The 17,633-nt window shown below is 42.9% G+C and overlaps 1 protein-coding gene across 1 annotated transcript in view; it reads right to left on the bottom strand.

Moving 5' to 3' along the window:
* The window catches only part of PHLPP1 (PH domain and leucine rich repeat protein phosphatase 1), a 136,164-nt gene that overhangs the window by 117,889 nt on the left and 642 nt on the right, over window positions 1-17,633 (bottom strand). The window contains 1 exon segment of the mRNA XM_039721747.1: window positions 16,917-17,633. This exon segment is cut by the window's right edge and continues 7 nt beyond it. Within this exon segment, the coding sequence (XP_039577681.1) occupies window positions 16,917-17,633 (717 nt within the window).

Below are 17,633 nucleotides of genomic sequence, written 5' to 3'. Positions count from 1 at the left end.
AGAAAATCAACCTTGAAGTAAATCTGTGCTTGCATGCACTTTTTAGTCTTGTTATGAAATTGGGTTCACAAAGTAAGTTTAAGTAGTGACCTTCTAACTTTAAAGAGATTAAAACCTTACACATAATGTGTAATTTTATACATACAGGCAAGCAGAAGGTTTTTAATATAAATCTGCAAAAAGTAAAGCTGCCACAGTACTTTTAGAGCTTAAAATGGTAAGCTGTTCTAAAAGGAACGCTGCCATGGATATTCAGCACAGTATTTGCAATAGGAAACAGAATTCAAAACTCATAGTTTGAATGTTGGGGGGCAAAAAGCAATATGAAGAGGCTATCCACCAGCAACAATTTTTACACTCCTTGCTTCCTTGTTTTTGCTAGAACAATCCAGACACTTGGCACTACTTTCTCAGGTGCACATGTGGTAACAGGTGCTATAATCCATATGTAAATGTTCCTAACAGACCACAATCCAGAACCAATGACACCTTGGGAAAACTACTTCATTCACAAGACTTGTTATCTCATGAAAAGTAATTCAGACTGATCTCTAAAACTTGCAAGCTAGAGCATGGAAAGAGAAAAGAAAAAAACCAGCCAAAAATACTCACTGATGTAGTAATAAGCACAATCCTTTTCCTTATAGAAACTAGAAAGGAACAGAATGAAACTCAAAAACTCACTGCAGTTTTCAGGAGAACAGGAAACTGTCCTACAAAAGCATCAGAGTTTCAAATTAAGTCTCACAGCAGGGCAATGCTTAAGTCCTACCCATGCCAGGATCCCAATAAAGGTGGAACCTTATGAAGATGGTTAGATAGCTATAAGGTAATCCAAGTTTAAAGCATTATTTTTAAGGGTACAGTGGCTTGCAGGTTTTATACACCAGCATAAAAACACGTACTTCACCACATGCTATGAGTCAGACACACAAACTTTGGGTTCCCCATCTTCAATTCAGTTTCCAGATGAAACATGCTAGATGTAGCCCACCCTGCCTACATAAAAAGCTTTTCATCTATGGACTTTCTTGCTATTCAGGTACCAAATAATGTATATCCACTGTTCCATCAAGCACTTCTCTCTCCATTATGCAACAAACAATCCAGAGACTTGTTAACAAGCAAATACTAGGAAGGTCTGTACCACCCCAAATCAGTTTGTTTTGGTAAGAACGGCAACTTGCCCAAATCCTGCTATACCCATCCTAGATAGCTGTGTGCTTTCCTCAATGGCTCAGCTTTAACAGCAGAAAACCCACACCAATAAGCCACTTTCCTTTTTCCAATGTCCTTTACACAAGTCAGTAATCTCTATCACTGTGGTATCTAGCTATAAAGATTAGAGACCACAGATCAGAGATGCAAGACAGTGCCTGAGAAGTGAAATGAATGCTTAAATTTGCAGAGCATTTCGTATCTTTACCTACTAGCTTAGATGTAGTAATTGTTTTCTCAGTATTCTTTCCCCTTCTTGTTCCCTCCCTCTTTCCCCTTCCCTGAACCAAAGGAAAGCCACTGTTACCAGCTTTCTTCTCACCAGGCAGCAAACACACTTCTTCATCCCCTCCTTGAGAGACCATTAGTGTATGAACAACAAACATACTGGCTAGAGCCTTAAAACTCAAATAGAAAAAGAACTATTTAACTTGAGCAAGTTAAATGTAAGCAGCCACCTATCACATGCCAGCATAAAGTTTTCCTCATCAAACTCAGCACTTCAGAATATCTAAGATTACATGTGCTAGCAAAAATACTAATCTATCCCTGTTCAGACAAATCTGAACATACCAAAGGATTCAGCTATCTTGGGGCTGTGGACTGTGAACTTCTCATGATTCTTTGCTCTTTCTCAAGAGCTGCCAAGTGTATAAACTGTTCCCATTATTTACTCACAGATTAACAGTTGGTAAATTGGTCCCAGGGAATTGCTGAAGAATTTTCCTTATAACCATTTCCCTTGCTTACAAAAAAAAAAAAGCCAACCACACAACGCCTTCCACCCCCAACCCCCAACCCTGAATGAATGTGAGAACTTCCTGCACTCAGAACAGCATGAATAGACCTGGCAAGTAGTCAGGGAGATAGTACAGGCCCATGAATACTCTGAATTCAGCTTCTGTGCTGCCGCTAAATTAAAGGAATTCAGGAGCCTCACAAAGGCTTGGTTATTTAATTATATTATAAAATAAAAGGCTGAATCTATTAGACAGCATACGAAAGAAACCCTTTCCCCGAGTGCCTGCGCAGAACAAGCAGCCCCAGTGACTCTGCCTAACCTTCTCCCTCTCCTCAGGGTGATGTCACCACCACACTGCTGCCAGATCCAGCAGAGCTACCGATGGTGGCAGGGCACTGCTCTACCTGCAGGCAAGAGTCCTCACCAGCTAGCCTGAGACAAGCCGTGCTCCTCTACCTCATGGGGCTTTTACCTTTGCTCTTCACTCACCATGAGACTCATGACACCTGCAAGCAAACTATGACTGTACTTATCTCTGTTAACTGGATGAACTCGTACGTCAGCACCGAAACCCTCTTTTCACTTCAAGTGCCTTTAGTAAAAACCAAAGCACACACATTAATAAGAGTAACAACTACCAGTAACCAGCGAGACGCAGAAACCCTTTTTTCCCCCCATCATGTGCTACCTTCCCCCCTTTATAACTACCAAGGAACAAATGCACTCAGCAATCTGTCTTACAGGTCATTAGGAAACTAAGTCAGAGCAGCTTCCTCTAACTGAGGACTCTGTTGCTCATCAAATCTCTCGAGAAAATGGGTAGGGCAAGAATAGCGCACAGAGGGAAAGATCAGAATGACCCAGAGCACTGTGCACTCATTTTCACAGTTCAGCTAGCCATGCTTGCAATTTGGGAACCCAGACTGGTACACGTGAGACAGCAGCACCTCACCCTGGTGCCTTGCCAGAAAGGTGACATCTCATAGAATCACAGTGCTCAGGGTAGTGGCCATGCTGGCATGGCCCAATGAGACCTGTAACCAGCTACCACCACGCTCTTCACTAGCAAGAAGGGAAGCGAATATTCCCATCCAGAGCAAAATCACCAGGTGTGCCTGCCTGCAGACAGTCCCACAGGGCTGTATTCTCCTCAGCATCAGCTGCTGAAAGGACAACTGTAACTCCAGTGTGGAGAAGCAAATGCACAAGGGAATCCAAAAAGACAGAACAGGATGTTTATGCATGAATGATAAGACAAGGTTTGTCTAATATTTCATTTGGAAAGTAAGGGTATTGGGCTATTTCCCTGCTACAGATGAAGACATCATTATATTCAGACATTTGGGCTACAAAAAGGTTGGTGGGTGTATAAAAATAAAAAGTGGGCATAAAAAACTTTAGGCTACAGCATTTGTTTTGGAATGGACAGCAGCTACATTAGGTATGTAATTAGACATTAGTCTCCAACCATCTTCAGAAAACTATTTTACTGCAAAGCAGTATAGTAATGTCTGCAGAGAACAGTCCAAAGGATTTCCAACTGAGAAGATGCTGTATATGAAGATTAGTGGATATGAGCTAAAGTAAAATCTGAATGTGAAAAATGTGAAGACAATGTGAAGAAAAAGGCCAGTGCAACTAGAAATCCATAGTACTGAAATACAACTGCCAAAGAACCTACTGAAGAGCATGTTAAATACCATCTCTAATTAAGGATTACCTACACACACAGTAATAGAACTAACTTGAACTAACAATACCACATCTGGAAAGGCAATTCCCCAGCTTCAACTGCAACATGGTTAAGAATCTCACAAAATAAAGAACACACAGATGCACGAACAGTTCACCTCTACTAAAATTACAGTTGTTCTTGTTTCACCAGGGACAAGGACATATAGAATACTCTGAGCTGTAAGGGACCCACAAGGGTCATTGAAGTCCAGCTCCTGATCCAGCACATGACAGCCACAAGAATCACACCATGTGTCTGAAAACGTGCCATGACTACTTCCCTGGGGAGCCTGTTCCAGTGTCCAACCACATTCTGGTGGTTTCCTAACATCCAGCCTACACCTCCCCTGACACAGCTTCATGCTTCCCTTGGGTCACATCACTGGTCACAGAGGAGAGGAGATCAGTGCCTGCCCCTCATCTTCTCCCTGGCAGGAAGCTGTAGGCTACAATGAGGTTTCCCCCTCAGTCTCTTCTTCTCCAGGCTGAACAAACCAAGCTGACCTCAGCCACTCCTCAAAAAAAGTTTCCCTTCTAGATCCTTCACCATCTTTGTAGCGTTCCTTTGAACACCTTTCAATGGCTCAAAATCCTTCTTATACTGTGGTGCCTAAAACTGCACACAATGGTCAAGGCAAGGCTGCAGCAGTGCAGAGCAGAGCAGGACAATCCCCTCCCTCCAATGGCTGGTAGTGCTGTGCCTGATGCACCTCAGGAAGTTGTTAAGCTCTTCTGGCTGCAAAGACACTCTACTGACTCATATTCTACTTGCCATTGACCTAGATCCTCAGATCTCTTTCTGTGAGGCTGCTCTCCAACCTCTCATTCCCCAGGTTGTGTGCACATCTCGGGCTCCCACATTCCAGGTGCACAATCTGGCACTTGCGCTACTGAAATTCATATGGTTGGCATGCAATCCTCTTCTGGACAGAAGTCTGAACATTGAGGTCCCAGGACGTGCCTACCAGGAATCCTACCTTTTTTGGGACTACGAGAGGAGACTACTCTCCCTGTACAATACTCCCTAGCAGCACTTTCGTTCACAATTCAGAAAGGACAATGATTGTTAACTGCATGTTTTATTTAACTTGTCTAGTTGATCATGCCTAGCTTAGCTGGTGACAGCAAACATGAGACCAGTGCCAAATGCTGAATCTCCTCCATGTCTGCTGTACGCATTCCTAAAAAGCAGAAGCTTTAAGGATGTGCTGCATGTAATACCACTGTTTACAAGTCAGTCTAATGCTAAAGAATCAGTACTACAACAGCATGAACCCTTCCACCATCAGCCATAGTTCTTACTATGCAAAATCAATCCTTTTTTTCGTTATTTCAAAATCCGTTTACAAATTCTTATAACAGACAACCAAGGCCACAACCCTTGCCTTTTAAAACCCTACATTTGCTAGAGATGCTCTGCTGGATGAAGAACAGGAGTTTTTATTAAAACAAAAAACAAAAAAAATTTTAAAAAACCCCACAAAACCAAACTAAAAACTTTTCAAATGCATATTCCTGTTATATAAAGGTACAGTACACCTTAAACTGCTTTAAGGCTCTGTTCTTTTCATCTCTTTTGACTACACTATTGCCTGATCCTACATTGTTGGCATATATAGACAGCAATTTGTTACAGCAATGTGCTGAGACTCTCTGGAGAGAATTTTACTTACTGATTTTTGCAGCCCTCTGTTAGCCATGCTAGAACAAATGCTCTTCTCCACAAGTAATGCAGTGGAACTGTTTGATACACAGCCTTACAGATACGGGCACGGGAGAAGGAGGAACACACAAAGAGGCCTGCTGATACACGCATATTGAAAAGAAACCCTTCAAAATCTTCAATAAGAAGACTCAAAATGTACAAAATGGCTGAGTTGGTAAATGCAGCCAAGAATGTCCAAAAACTTCCAGTAGGAAAAGAGGGGGAAAAAATAAGGCAAAAGCAAGAAGTATCTAGCTGCCTGTTCTGGGCTGAAAGGATCTACAGTCGATCTCTGCTTTGCAATCTGCTGACACTCTCAAGACCGTGCTGTTCACAACTAAGGTGACAAATCTGCATGCCCCATTTCCATGGTGTAAGAAAGTAGTATCAGTTATTTGCCAGGAACTCAAAATATGTCTCCTATTAACATAGAACTGAAGCAGCAAGAGGTGCTGAAACTGCTTGCACTCCAGTGGAGTACTGCACAAAGGATCCCACCCCATGCTGCAAATTAAACAACAAATATACCTCAGGTTCCAGCAGAGAAAAATCTACTCAGACACTCACAGAAGGATATGGCTAGTCCACTGCAGGCTACAAGCTGTCTTAATCTCTGTACTACAGTATCTAGTGATACTGATCAATATATTTCCAGTCTAGATTTCAATTACAAGAAGCTGCAAGTTTCAAAATAAACGAGGATCTTTTATCACAAAGATTCAGAAAATATGCATTCTGAAGCATTTTTCTTACAAAAGACATATCCAATACGTAACTTGTAAAGCAAAATAAGTAAAATAATTTAATGTACTCTTCTTGTATTAGCAGGAATTAACATTGCCATTCAATTAAGGAGATTAAAGACACACACACCAAGCAGTTCTCAGTGCTATAGTCTAATCTTAGCAGAGATGAATATGCTTATACAGATGATACCATTGTTCTGGAAGTCATGAAATGGAAACACTTTCTGTATTTGATAGTCTGAAATGTACCACATTAACCTTCTCTTTATTCACAGGGAATATACAGACTATAGGTTCTTTAATTTATACAGAGAAGGAACATGTTTTTCATACCATCAAACCAACCCGCCCACCTCACCCATAAAAGAAAAAAAAACAGAACAAACAAAAAGAAAAAAGAAAAAAAAATAAAGGAAAAAAATAAAGACAAATTCCAGCAACTTCCCAGAGCTTGGACATTTCAAATGTTTTCAGTCAGTATTTTCTTTTATTAGCTAGGACACCCAAGACAAAAATGTTAACTGCTTGCTCTGAAAGGATATAAACTCAGGTCTACTCCTAAATAATCCATTTTTAATCCACACGACCATGCTTCTACCAAGACAGTACATTAGAATCCTCAGCTCAGGAATGATTTTGTATAATTACACACATACTGCACAGCTTTCAACAAACTCCTGTTTGTATTTCTGAAATGTTAAATTGCATCTCCCACACATAAATGATTAACTTCTGTTTGAGACACATCCTGTTTGCAACCTGCAAACTATCATGCTTTGTGTTTGTGACCATGAAATACTGGTACCAGAAGAAACCAAGAGCTCCTAGACTATTAACTTCAGTTCATTAGACATGCTAGCCATCTTCCAGATGTTCCACCACTTCATTCTTAACACCTTGTCATTAACATCTTTATTTCATCAAACAAGCTTCATAGCATGAAAGCAAACAGACATAGATGCAGAAAGTCAACAGTGACACACAGTAATTATGCCTGAGACAACCTAAAAAGTTTCATAAATAAAATGATTGCTCACTGATGTCCCCTAGAGGTCTGTCTGTCCCACTAAGTAATATACAACAAGGAAAAATGCCTTCCTCCATCACTTACTAGTCCTGCACTTCAGTCACAACAACCCCATGCAGAGCCACAGGCACAGGCTGAAAAGCTGCCATGTGGAAAAGGACCTGTAGGTGCTGGTTGACAGCAGCTGAACATGAGCCAGTGTGTGCCCAGGTGGCCAGAAAGGCCAATGGCGTCCTGGCCTGTATCAGCACTGGGGTGGCCAGCAGGAGCAGGGCAGGGATTGTCCCCTGTACCCAGCACTGGTGAGACTGCACCCTGAATCCTGTGTCCAGCTCTGGGTCCCTCACAGCAAGAAGGACATTGAGGGGCTGGAGCCTGTCCAGAGAAGGGCAACAGAGCCGATGAAAGGTCTGCAGCACAAGTCTGAGGAGAAGTACCTGAGGCAGCTGGGGCTGCTTAGGCTGGAAGAAAAGAAAGTTCAGCGGGGACTTTATCACCCTCTAGAACTGCCTGAAAGGAGGGTGTAGCCAGGGGGATGGTGGTGTCTCTTTCCAGGCAACTAGTGAAGGACAAGAGGAAATGGCCTCAAGCTGCACCAGGTGAGACTCAAGTTGGAATCAGGAAGAATTTCTTCACCATCCGAAAGGATGGTCAGGCATTGGGATAGCCCACCCAAAAAGCTGAAGTCACCATCCCTGGAAGCATTCAATAAACAACAGGACATGGCACTTAGTGTTTAGTTGGCATGGAGGTGTTCAATCAAAGGTTGGATTCAATGACCTTGGAGGTCTTTTACAACCTTTGCAATTGTATGAATTTGAATCAATAATCATAAAAACTCACGATAAGGAGTCACTGGTTCAGCTGATCAATCATCTAATAAGCAAGTAGACTGCACATAGTTAGTTTTGCTGCTTGTAGGACTCCAAGCACAAACACAGTGCTCCTACTTACTATCTGCTGTAAGAAACAGGTTAGAGAGGATCTGGCAGTAAGACAAAGCAAGTGCTTGAATGAGAGCAACAAAATGTCACTGTACACAATTCCTATCAGAAAACTCACTGTCCACTTACATACTGAAAACTTTCAAAGCAGCTCTAAAACTCATGAGAGCTGCTTAGATAGAGATCCTCCATGGTGTATATAAAAGAAAAATTGCTGCTGGTAAGGACTTCCAAACTTTTCCGTACCATTTATATTAGAGCAAATAACAGCTTGAACTAGGCATAGTTATTGTTTAAAGAAGCATGCAGATTTTTCAAAGGAAAAGAGTCAGAATTATTCTCATCAACTGAAGGTGCCCGAATCACAGGTTTTGTTCTACCCTTAATGCTGCATCTACATTCTCTCCTCCGCAGAGCACACATTCAGAAAAGGAGTGGCCTGCTACTCATCTTAATTACAGGTCTTACTATCTCTTTCTCTTTGGACACAAAGCTTCATAAATCAAACAAACAGGAAGAGAAATTGCATTCAGATTACATAATGAGGTTTATGTAAATTACACCTACAGCCCGGGGTCCTGAACTTCAAAGGCATTCCAAGCTCCTCATTACCCCCTGAACCAAGACCCATTGTTTTGTCTTTATTCAAATAAGTTGGCACAGCATTTGGAGTGCTGGAAGATGAGAAGAACCGGTTCAAGTAGCTATTATGGGCTTTTGAGAATTATGACTACAATCCAGAGCCTAGTAAAGTTGAAGATTCCTATTGCCACTACAAAAGACCAAGAGCAATTAATACCCTGCAGAGGAACAAATTCACCTCTGGCCCACAAAAACACCTTGAGTTCAATTCTAAAAATCTTACACAATTTTCATTTTCCTTCTACCAAGAACTAAACTAGATAAAACTGGAGAAAAAAATTCCCTGAAACACAGTATTTTGCATCAATATGTAAATAGTTATTCTTAGCTGTCAAATCAAGGAACACACAGTTAGTTGAGCAATGAGTATTTTCAGCATCCCTCCAAATAAGTCAAAGCCAGCTGGAAGAAATTTTACTTCCCTATCGACAGAAAAAGCTTCAAAGAAGAGAATGCTACGTTGTGAAATTAAATGACTTCACTCCAGGAGGTCTTTCTTCCTGATTTTACAGTTGTCATTTTTAAATGCAGTGTCCTCCAAAGAACAATTTTTGCCCCCTAAATAATGGGATGATGGAGCAGGAAGGAGGGGTATAAAACCCCCAAGAAATTACGTACCATTCCCATTCTTTCACATATTTAACCCCATCCATGAGAGCAGAAAGTCTCAGACATCAGACCCCAAAGTCAGGACTAGCTAGCTAACCAGGGAAGCAAAAGGAATCCTGGTTGGGACAACTGGCATAAAGAACTTGGACTATCCACTTATGTAACTAAATGATTTTATGTGACAGGGGCAGGGAGTACAGAGAGCCTTGGTAACCACATCCATGGTGAACAACAGACAAGCCCCCAAAGGGCAACTACTGACAGTCTCTTCTTTAAAAAAAAAAAAAAAACAAAAAAAAACCAAACATCACAGTGGCTGTGCCAGCACAGACACCACAGAAAACCAGTTCTACCATTCATTTTGCCAACCTGAAATCCTGAACAGAACTTCAGCAAAACACAGTATTGTTACTCATTTAAAACCCACATACATCCCTCCATGACGGTACAACAACTGCTGCATTCCAAACAGCAAGTAATGTTTTTTCTTTACCTTCACAGTTTATCACATAGCACACATATGACAAAAAGTAGACAAGGAGTTAAATAAAATATATCATAAATAACAATACGTAAGTTTAAAATTCTCAGATACCTAAGGTGACTTCAGCATGTACCAGCAATCAGTGGGAAAATGTTCAATTCAAATCTGCCACGAGTTATTTTTGGAAAGTGGTATCTATGTTAAGATACCGTGGTGGATAAATGCCAGACTAATTGAAAAAAATAACTAATCTACAATGAATACAGGCTATTTTCTAGTGAAAAATGTACAGATTATTCTCACAAAAAAGGCAATGTTACAGCTAATTCAACTGTTCAGAAAAGCTATTTAAGGACAAAAGTTACAGAAAGAATAAAATTGGCACTTTGGAATGAAGCACAAAACTGAAAAATCTAGTATTTTCACAGAAATTTTCTGCCATAAACTCCATAGACCTTAACTACCTCAAATCTATACACAATTCTGACACTACCATGCAGTTGTAATTTTAACAGGTTCCCAAACTCTCCAATTATTTTCACAAGAAAGATATCATTGTTTGTGGGTTTTTTTTAATGAGGTCTATTGTCCTCCTGTGATGTTTCTTAAATATCCTGTGAATGTCTCAGTGTTTCAGAATTACTGTCCTAGAGACAAATATAGAAAAAGTTAAAAGACACATTCATTTTCCAATGAGTTTAAAACTTTTTAGTTGTTTATGAAGGTCGGTTGCATTTCTCTTAAACATCTTGGAGAAGTAAAAACTAAGCTGGAAATGTATGACCAAATTTGTGAAGTTTACAAACCTGAAGATGTTTTGCTACACCACATCCCACCTTTTTTACTTGGGTTAAGTTTCCCCACACAAACTGCAACTGACTTGAAGTATCAAAATCTATTCCATTTGAATACACACAAAAAAATTTTTACCAACATACCCTCAAAGAACAGCATTCAGTTCTCTGGGTTAAGGAATACAGCTATTACAGAGCTACTCCAGACAAGCAGCTTCCCAGAGTGCAAATCCTCATTTGAACAAAAGTTCTAAAATACAGCAATGGAACTGACTCAAGGGAAGCTGAAAACAAGTACACGAGCACTTTAATCTGAACTAAAATGCCAGTGTGCCCCATTCCTCAAGCAGTGAAATAATGAAACACTGCAGACTAAGTCAAACTATCTTTGCTTCTGTCCAAGGCCAAGAGATGGTCAAGTCTTTGATTTCTTTTTCTCCCCCCCCACCCCAAATTAATAAACTAATAGCTTAAACATTTATTCCAAATGATCACCCCTTAAACACAGAGGGAAATGAAGCTGTAAGTATGTGAGGCACAGGTCCCCTCCACATTAGAAAGCTGAGTGCAGGAAGCAGCAGTCCTCCAGGATTTCCATCTCTAAACTTCTGTTCTATAGAATTCTGTATGCACACATTTTTCAAATTGATCTGCTCAGGCAGATTATCTTATACATGTCTGTCTTCTACAGGACCACTTAAATAACAAATAAATATCTCTTTATATTGTTTTATAAAGAGATTTTTTTAACTATCAAAGTAGGTTTTGATAGTTAAGCAGCACACGCCAGTTGCTAACACTGGATCGAATTAATCTTTTTTTTTTGTACTATTAAGTAGTACCTTCCCAAGAACCATGTAGTGCTTTAGATGCATAACAGTCTGTCGTGTACTAATAGAACAGATGGATGCTTTAATTAGAGAAGGGCTCTTAGGTATACCAGCAATTCCATCATCAAGAGGATGTTTATACCATTTAAAAAAAAATTGGGGGGGAATAATTGGTAAAAATTACAATAGTGACAGTATCAAAATACATTAAGAGAAAAGAAAGGAAAAAGAATTCCATGTTCTGTGCTGCAGCAGTGAAGAAATTCAGCTCCTAGATGTACCAAATTAGGTACTACATATTCAGTATATATAGTAACTGCTATGTACATCACACTAAAATCTCCCGTGTCGGTACTTAACACGTACTTAAGTTATGGATGCTAGCCAGGAGTACAACAGAATTTAAAAGTTGCAAAGACCATTGTACTTAACAGCTGTCACATACCAAAGCTCAGCTGCGGCTGCACCAGCATTCCAGCGTTATCTGCATGGCTCCTCCTTTGTAGGAGCCCGAGAGCCCCCTGAAAGCTGCCTACCTCAGAAAGACCCCATCCCAAGAGAAGATAAGCAAACGGCTATGCACATGAACAGGTGGAGCCAGCCAAAGGCAATGCAACCATTTTAAACTCTCCTGCACAACAGGACTAGAAATGTCATTACCTTGGGACCGACATGGACCAAGCCCAGATTTAAACTGCTATGTAGCTGAAAAGCGAGAGTTTTTCAAAGAGGAAAATTTTAGGTATTACTTCTCTCTGCAGGACATGCCAACACATAAATGATTACAAGGTAAAGAATGTTCATCCGAGTCACACTAAGAAGAAGAAAAAAAAATTAGGATCATAGCAGCCCTAGGCAGAGGTTGTTTTTCCTTTCGGTTTCAGACAAGTTCACAGAGACCTCTCCTGCCCAATCACACCTGCAAAAAGACATCCATTCACATTAATGTGAATTAATTCCTTTCATGTTAAAGATACGAGATGTCAGATCTATGTCAAGTGCTCCAAAAGCAGCTCTTTAGGGCACAGCTGCTCTCCCACACTCAATAATAAAAAGAGTGTCTCTGGCATGGTTCCCCCCATAACGGCACTTAGTCACCTTAAATCGAGCTTATCAACTTATTAAATAGCTGAACTGAGTTATTCATCAAGTAGCACAAACAGCAGCCAGCAATTCAACACATTCCACAAAGCTCTGCACTGCCAGGCATCTGGCACCTTCTAAACCAAGCATCTAAAACCATGTTTCCATCCATCTAGCTGGAAGTCTTAGTTTGACCCCAACTACAAGGTGTACATTTTTTAAAGAAGGCAAGCAAATGCAATTGCTCAGAGCACTACATCCGATCCTGCCACAAGATCTCCCCCCCCTTTTCTTTACTGGACAGAACAACATCCCTTATAACATACTTCAAGACCAAGCCAGATTCATTTTTCTTCACAGCTTTCTAAAAGCCCACGTGAACCAAAAGGATCTCTTCCCAAATAACATCTGACAGCCAGATGCAAAATTAACACACTTAATTACATCTGGCATTTCTTAATATTCTGGCTATAGGCAGTCACCTACTGAAAAAGTGATATAGTTGATGACACCGGCAGGTGCAGAAGCCCTATGTCACATCAGGGGGCAGAGAATTTAATGGTGGCCAAGTGCCAGAATCAGAAACAACATTACCTTTCAGCACTAAAACAAAAAAACCTCAAACATCCATTGTACTGAGCCAGTCTCCAAGACCAGGATCATATTACTCACGCTTCTTGCCATGCAGAAGCTCCAGAACACAGCACTGCATGTAATTCCATGCTTATTTTTGATCTAAAACAAATAAGCAGTTTTGCAGCTTTTAATGAGATTGTTGTATTAGTCTGCTTTTCCTTCTACATGCAAATTATCGGGATGTCAAGGCCACCGTGACAACAATTATTTTTACAAAGCAATAGGGAATATTACAACTTGTTTGCAAGAAGTCTTCTGGACCACAGCCACTCTTGAGGTTTTAGGAATAGTTTAGGAAGTATGACCTAATCAGTCTCCCAGTGACAATATCATGACTGTAATTGCACTATGGATTCTTACATAGTTCCATAACTCCTTCACACGGTATCTCAGCAGAAAGCTATTTAACATGTCCCTTTAAACCGAGATTAAGTATTTCAAACTTTGAGGGCATTATCTTTTGTTAAGATAGATTTTAACAGAGAGAAAAATTGACATGCCTGACCAATCACTAACGTCCAGTTTTGCTCAAATTGATGTTACAGAAAGTAGGATCAGCCCCTTAAAGCTGTAAGGGATTTTGTTTTAGCAGTGGTGTTGTCCATTTAATGCTTAAGAGTCAAGACACTGATGAAATCAACCACATTCATACTCTTCAGGAAGAAAATGAGAGGAGACACCAGAATACACAAGCACTAACCACATTCTGAAACAAACCAAGGCAATGTACAGGAAGCATTTTTACCTTCTTAGTGTCCCATTTTGGTTTTGAGGGTTTTTAAAAGACCAGATATTTCATTTACAGAATATTTGTGGACTGCTATTTATTAAGAAAACTGTTTTGCCATAGCAGAAAAATCTGACTCTCTGCAGTTCTCCTAGCAATAATTTTTTAATATGTGTTTTCCATATTCCACAACAGGAGAAATTACCAGCCTACAGCAATCACTACAACTATTTGCTATATTGTCTTATGTAGAACTTGTAATGGTAAGTTTCAGTACAGCCATCTTCCAGTTTTAAAACTGTCTCTCCTCAGAAATTTTTTAAAAAAAATAAAACCCAAAGTCATCACTTTGCTCTCTTCTTCTCTCCCAACTCCAGGCGGATTAGGTGAAAAAATTCCTTTTAGAAGCAATGCAATAAATCCAACCTAGGTTTATATAATTTCACATCAGTAAAAGACAAGTATCACCAAATCCTACTGAGATAGCTTGCAGGAAATTACAGGGATAGAGACCCTAGTGGTTCTCTATCCATTGGGACAAGCCAGGCCACTTAAATCAACGAAGTCCTAGGCAAACAGGAAATCACTGTTTTAAAGCTTTCCTTAGGGTATGATCCTGGAGGATCATTTATTAAAAAGGTATTTCTCCTTAGCAAAACACTTAACTTTGGGGCCAAAAAAATTGCTCCCTTTTCCAGTGTAATTTGGTGTGTATTCTTTTTAAGTGTCTCTCCTTCCCTCCCTTTCATCTTCGGGTTGTGTTTGTATAAAATAAGGAAGAAGAGATAACTTGCCAAGACAGTTACATAAAATCGGTATAATTAGGTGTCAGTAATATTTTCTTAGCTGTTTTTTGGCTGGTCTGGTACCTTAGATGCTGCAACCTTTCTGTTACAAGCACCTGATCACAGGTGTTTTAGATGTTGATCACTGATCCCCTCAAAGAGATAAGGATTTCAAAAAACGCTGCACTTTTGAAGTACAGAGGCATACTTGTTAGCATATGAACTTGCGTAAGAAATTTGCATTAATTTAATCCTATGTATGCTCACAGAAATATCCTTCCATCCAGGACTTTTGTACAAGGAAGTCTAAAATGTACAAGCTACATTAGCAGTCAAGTTGAGACACTGAAATAAAACAAAGCTGGAACATCCTCATTTAGCATGTATAATTAATCATTTAATGCATTAAAACTACATGCAAACAGGCTTAACTGTGTGTAAGACTTTGCTGTGTTTCCTGATTGTGTTTTCTTTAGAACACATCCTGTTAGAAAAGAAGGCACACAGCTGTCCCAATTTAAAACACGTGTGTGCATCCCCATTTAATGGTGGGGTGGGACTGGAAATAAAGGAAGCAACATCCCTCCCAGTATCACCTGCTGACTTCCATCCTCAAGAGCAGGCAAAGAAACAAAAATACCACAATCAAGGTCTGAAAAAAAAAAAGTATTTTAAGCTACTTTCTAACACCAGTGCATCTAACCTATTTCTGTCAATTCCTTTAACAAATACTACTTTTGCACTCGTTATGCCACGGTCATTGTACAATCAGAAAAATCTGAAGAAAAGCTGAATTGACCACTTTCCACCACTCCCACATTCTCTTCTGAATAAAAAAGGGCACTTATCCAGCGTACTGTTCTCCTTCCCACCCCACCATTACCGACTCCCTTTGACATTCAGAGGAATTCACTCGAGAAAAGAATCGCTGTATTTTTCAAAGTTAAAGCACTGAATTCTCACGGTTCATTGAAGGACCATTCTGCCCTGCCAAACCAGCAAGGGGATGGATGGCATGTGCTACTTTGCTAGCATGACCTCACATTTACCTGCTTCACAGGAAAACTTACAGGGTATCTGAATGCATACTTGGACATTAAACAATATCTTCCTTTTGAAGAGATGTACACGATAGTTAAAACCCAAGAAGTCCCGAGATTACAGTAAGTCTTTAACACAAACCAACTCAAATGACACACAAGGTATTTTTAAACCTCCTTAAAACTGCAGAAGGTTGCATAATTACAACGTGGGAGATAACTTTCCCACCCAACACTCTCCAAATTCTGTACTGTATGCTATAACAGCAAAGCTGAATTACAAAGCTTCTCCCTTTTCATTATAAAGGTTTTGAACACTCCGCTTCCAAACACCATGACCTGTGCTTTCCCACTTCTCTCGCTTGCTGCCCTCAGTCTCTCAGTGAAGTCCCACCACTCTAACGGGAAAAACTGATGCCAACAACGCAGAAAGCCAAGGGCAGGATTTTGTTTGCAGGAATGCACCGCTCTCAGCTCAGGCATCCGCGTGCCCTGTCCTGTGGTAACCTATTTCAGGAGCAAGAACTGCGGGGCTTCCCCCTTGGGAGCGAGCCGGCCGTGCCCTGCGCTCCGCGTTGGGGCGGGCTCGGTGCTCCTCGGAGCGAGCACACAGCTCCACTAAACCGTGAGCCAGCTGCCGGCATCCCGCAAACGTCTGCAACGAACCTTCGACCTCCCGTGCCCGGCAGCGGCACCGATGCAATCCCTCGTCACTAGGGAAAGCAGTAATAGATTAAGGCTGATTGAACCTCGAACGCCGCTGCTGGGAACGGGAAAACAACACAAGCGCGACCTCCATTACCGAGGCGCTGAGAGAAGGGGAGGCTGCCTCGGGCACAGCGCTGGAGCAGCCTGAGCGCCGCTGACACCGCGGCTTCTCCCGGCAGCCGGCTCGGGGCAGCGCTTCCCGCCGCCGCCGGGGACCTCCCGGCACGGCCCCTCCCAGGCGCGCCGCGGAGACGCCCGCGGGCCGCCTTCCCCGTGACAAGGGACGGCCCCGAGCCACCTTCCCCGTGACAGGGGACGGCCCCGGGCCACCTTCCCCGTGACAGGGGACGGCGCCCAGCTGCCCGCACGCCCTCCGCTCACCCCGGCGCCCGCCGCGCCACAGCCGGAGCGGTGGGCGCGGCTCCCGCCCCTTCCCCACGGTCGCCCCCCAGCCCCGCTCACCGGCGTAGAAGCGGATGAGGCAGCCGGTCTCCGAGTCCATGCCCTCCTCCTGCACCCGCCACAGGTCCCGGAAGCCCAGCTGGGAGAGGTAGTCGTTCTGGATCTGCAGCGGCTTCTCGTGGGCCTCCAGCCGCCGGCTGGTCTCCCCGTGCAGCTGTACATACAGGGCGGGCGGCCCCGCCGGCTGCTCCCGCCCGCCGGCCGCGCCCGCCGGCACCCCCACTGCCCGCCCCGGGGGCAGCTCCCCCGGGCAGGGGGGGGCCCGGCCCGGCCCCGCACCTGCTTCTTCCACCCCGTCGGTGGGCGCCGGCTCCACCTCCAGCTCGTCCGAAGAGGACGAGCCGCCGCCGCCGCCGCTGCTGTAGGGGTCCAGCCGGTCGGAGACGCTCTCGGCGCTGGGGCTGAAGCTCTCGGTGTCGGAGCCGGTCGGCCCCAGCTCCCCCAGCAGGGAGGGGCAAGAAAGCGGCGGCCCGGCAAGGTACAGTTCGGCCGGCGGCGCCCCGGGGCTGAAGTCGGAGGGCGCCTGGCTCGGCCGGCCGCCGGCCAAGTCGCTCTCCTCGGCGCCGCTGCACAGCGGCAGGCGGTCGGGCCGCGCCGCTTCCCCGCAGCCTCCTCCGGACAGTCCGCTCCGCATCCCCCGCCGGCTCCTGGGCTTCTCGTCCGGCTGCGGCCGCAGCCCCTCGGCCGCGGGCTCGGGCGGCGCCTCGGCGGGGCCCG

The sequence above is a fragment of the Passer montanus genome, unplaced genomic scaffold, assembly GCF_014805655.1.
Source record: "Passer montanus isolate IOZ18808 unplaced genomic scaffold, ASM1480565v1 scaffold107, whole genome shotgun sequence".
Classification (NCBI taxonomy): Eukaryota; Metazoa; Chordata; class Aves; order Passeriformes; family Passeridae; genus Passer; species Passer montanus.
Note: the sequence above shows the minus strand (reverse complement) of the source record. Positions and strands in the feature narration are given on the sequence as shown.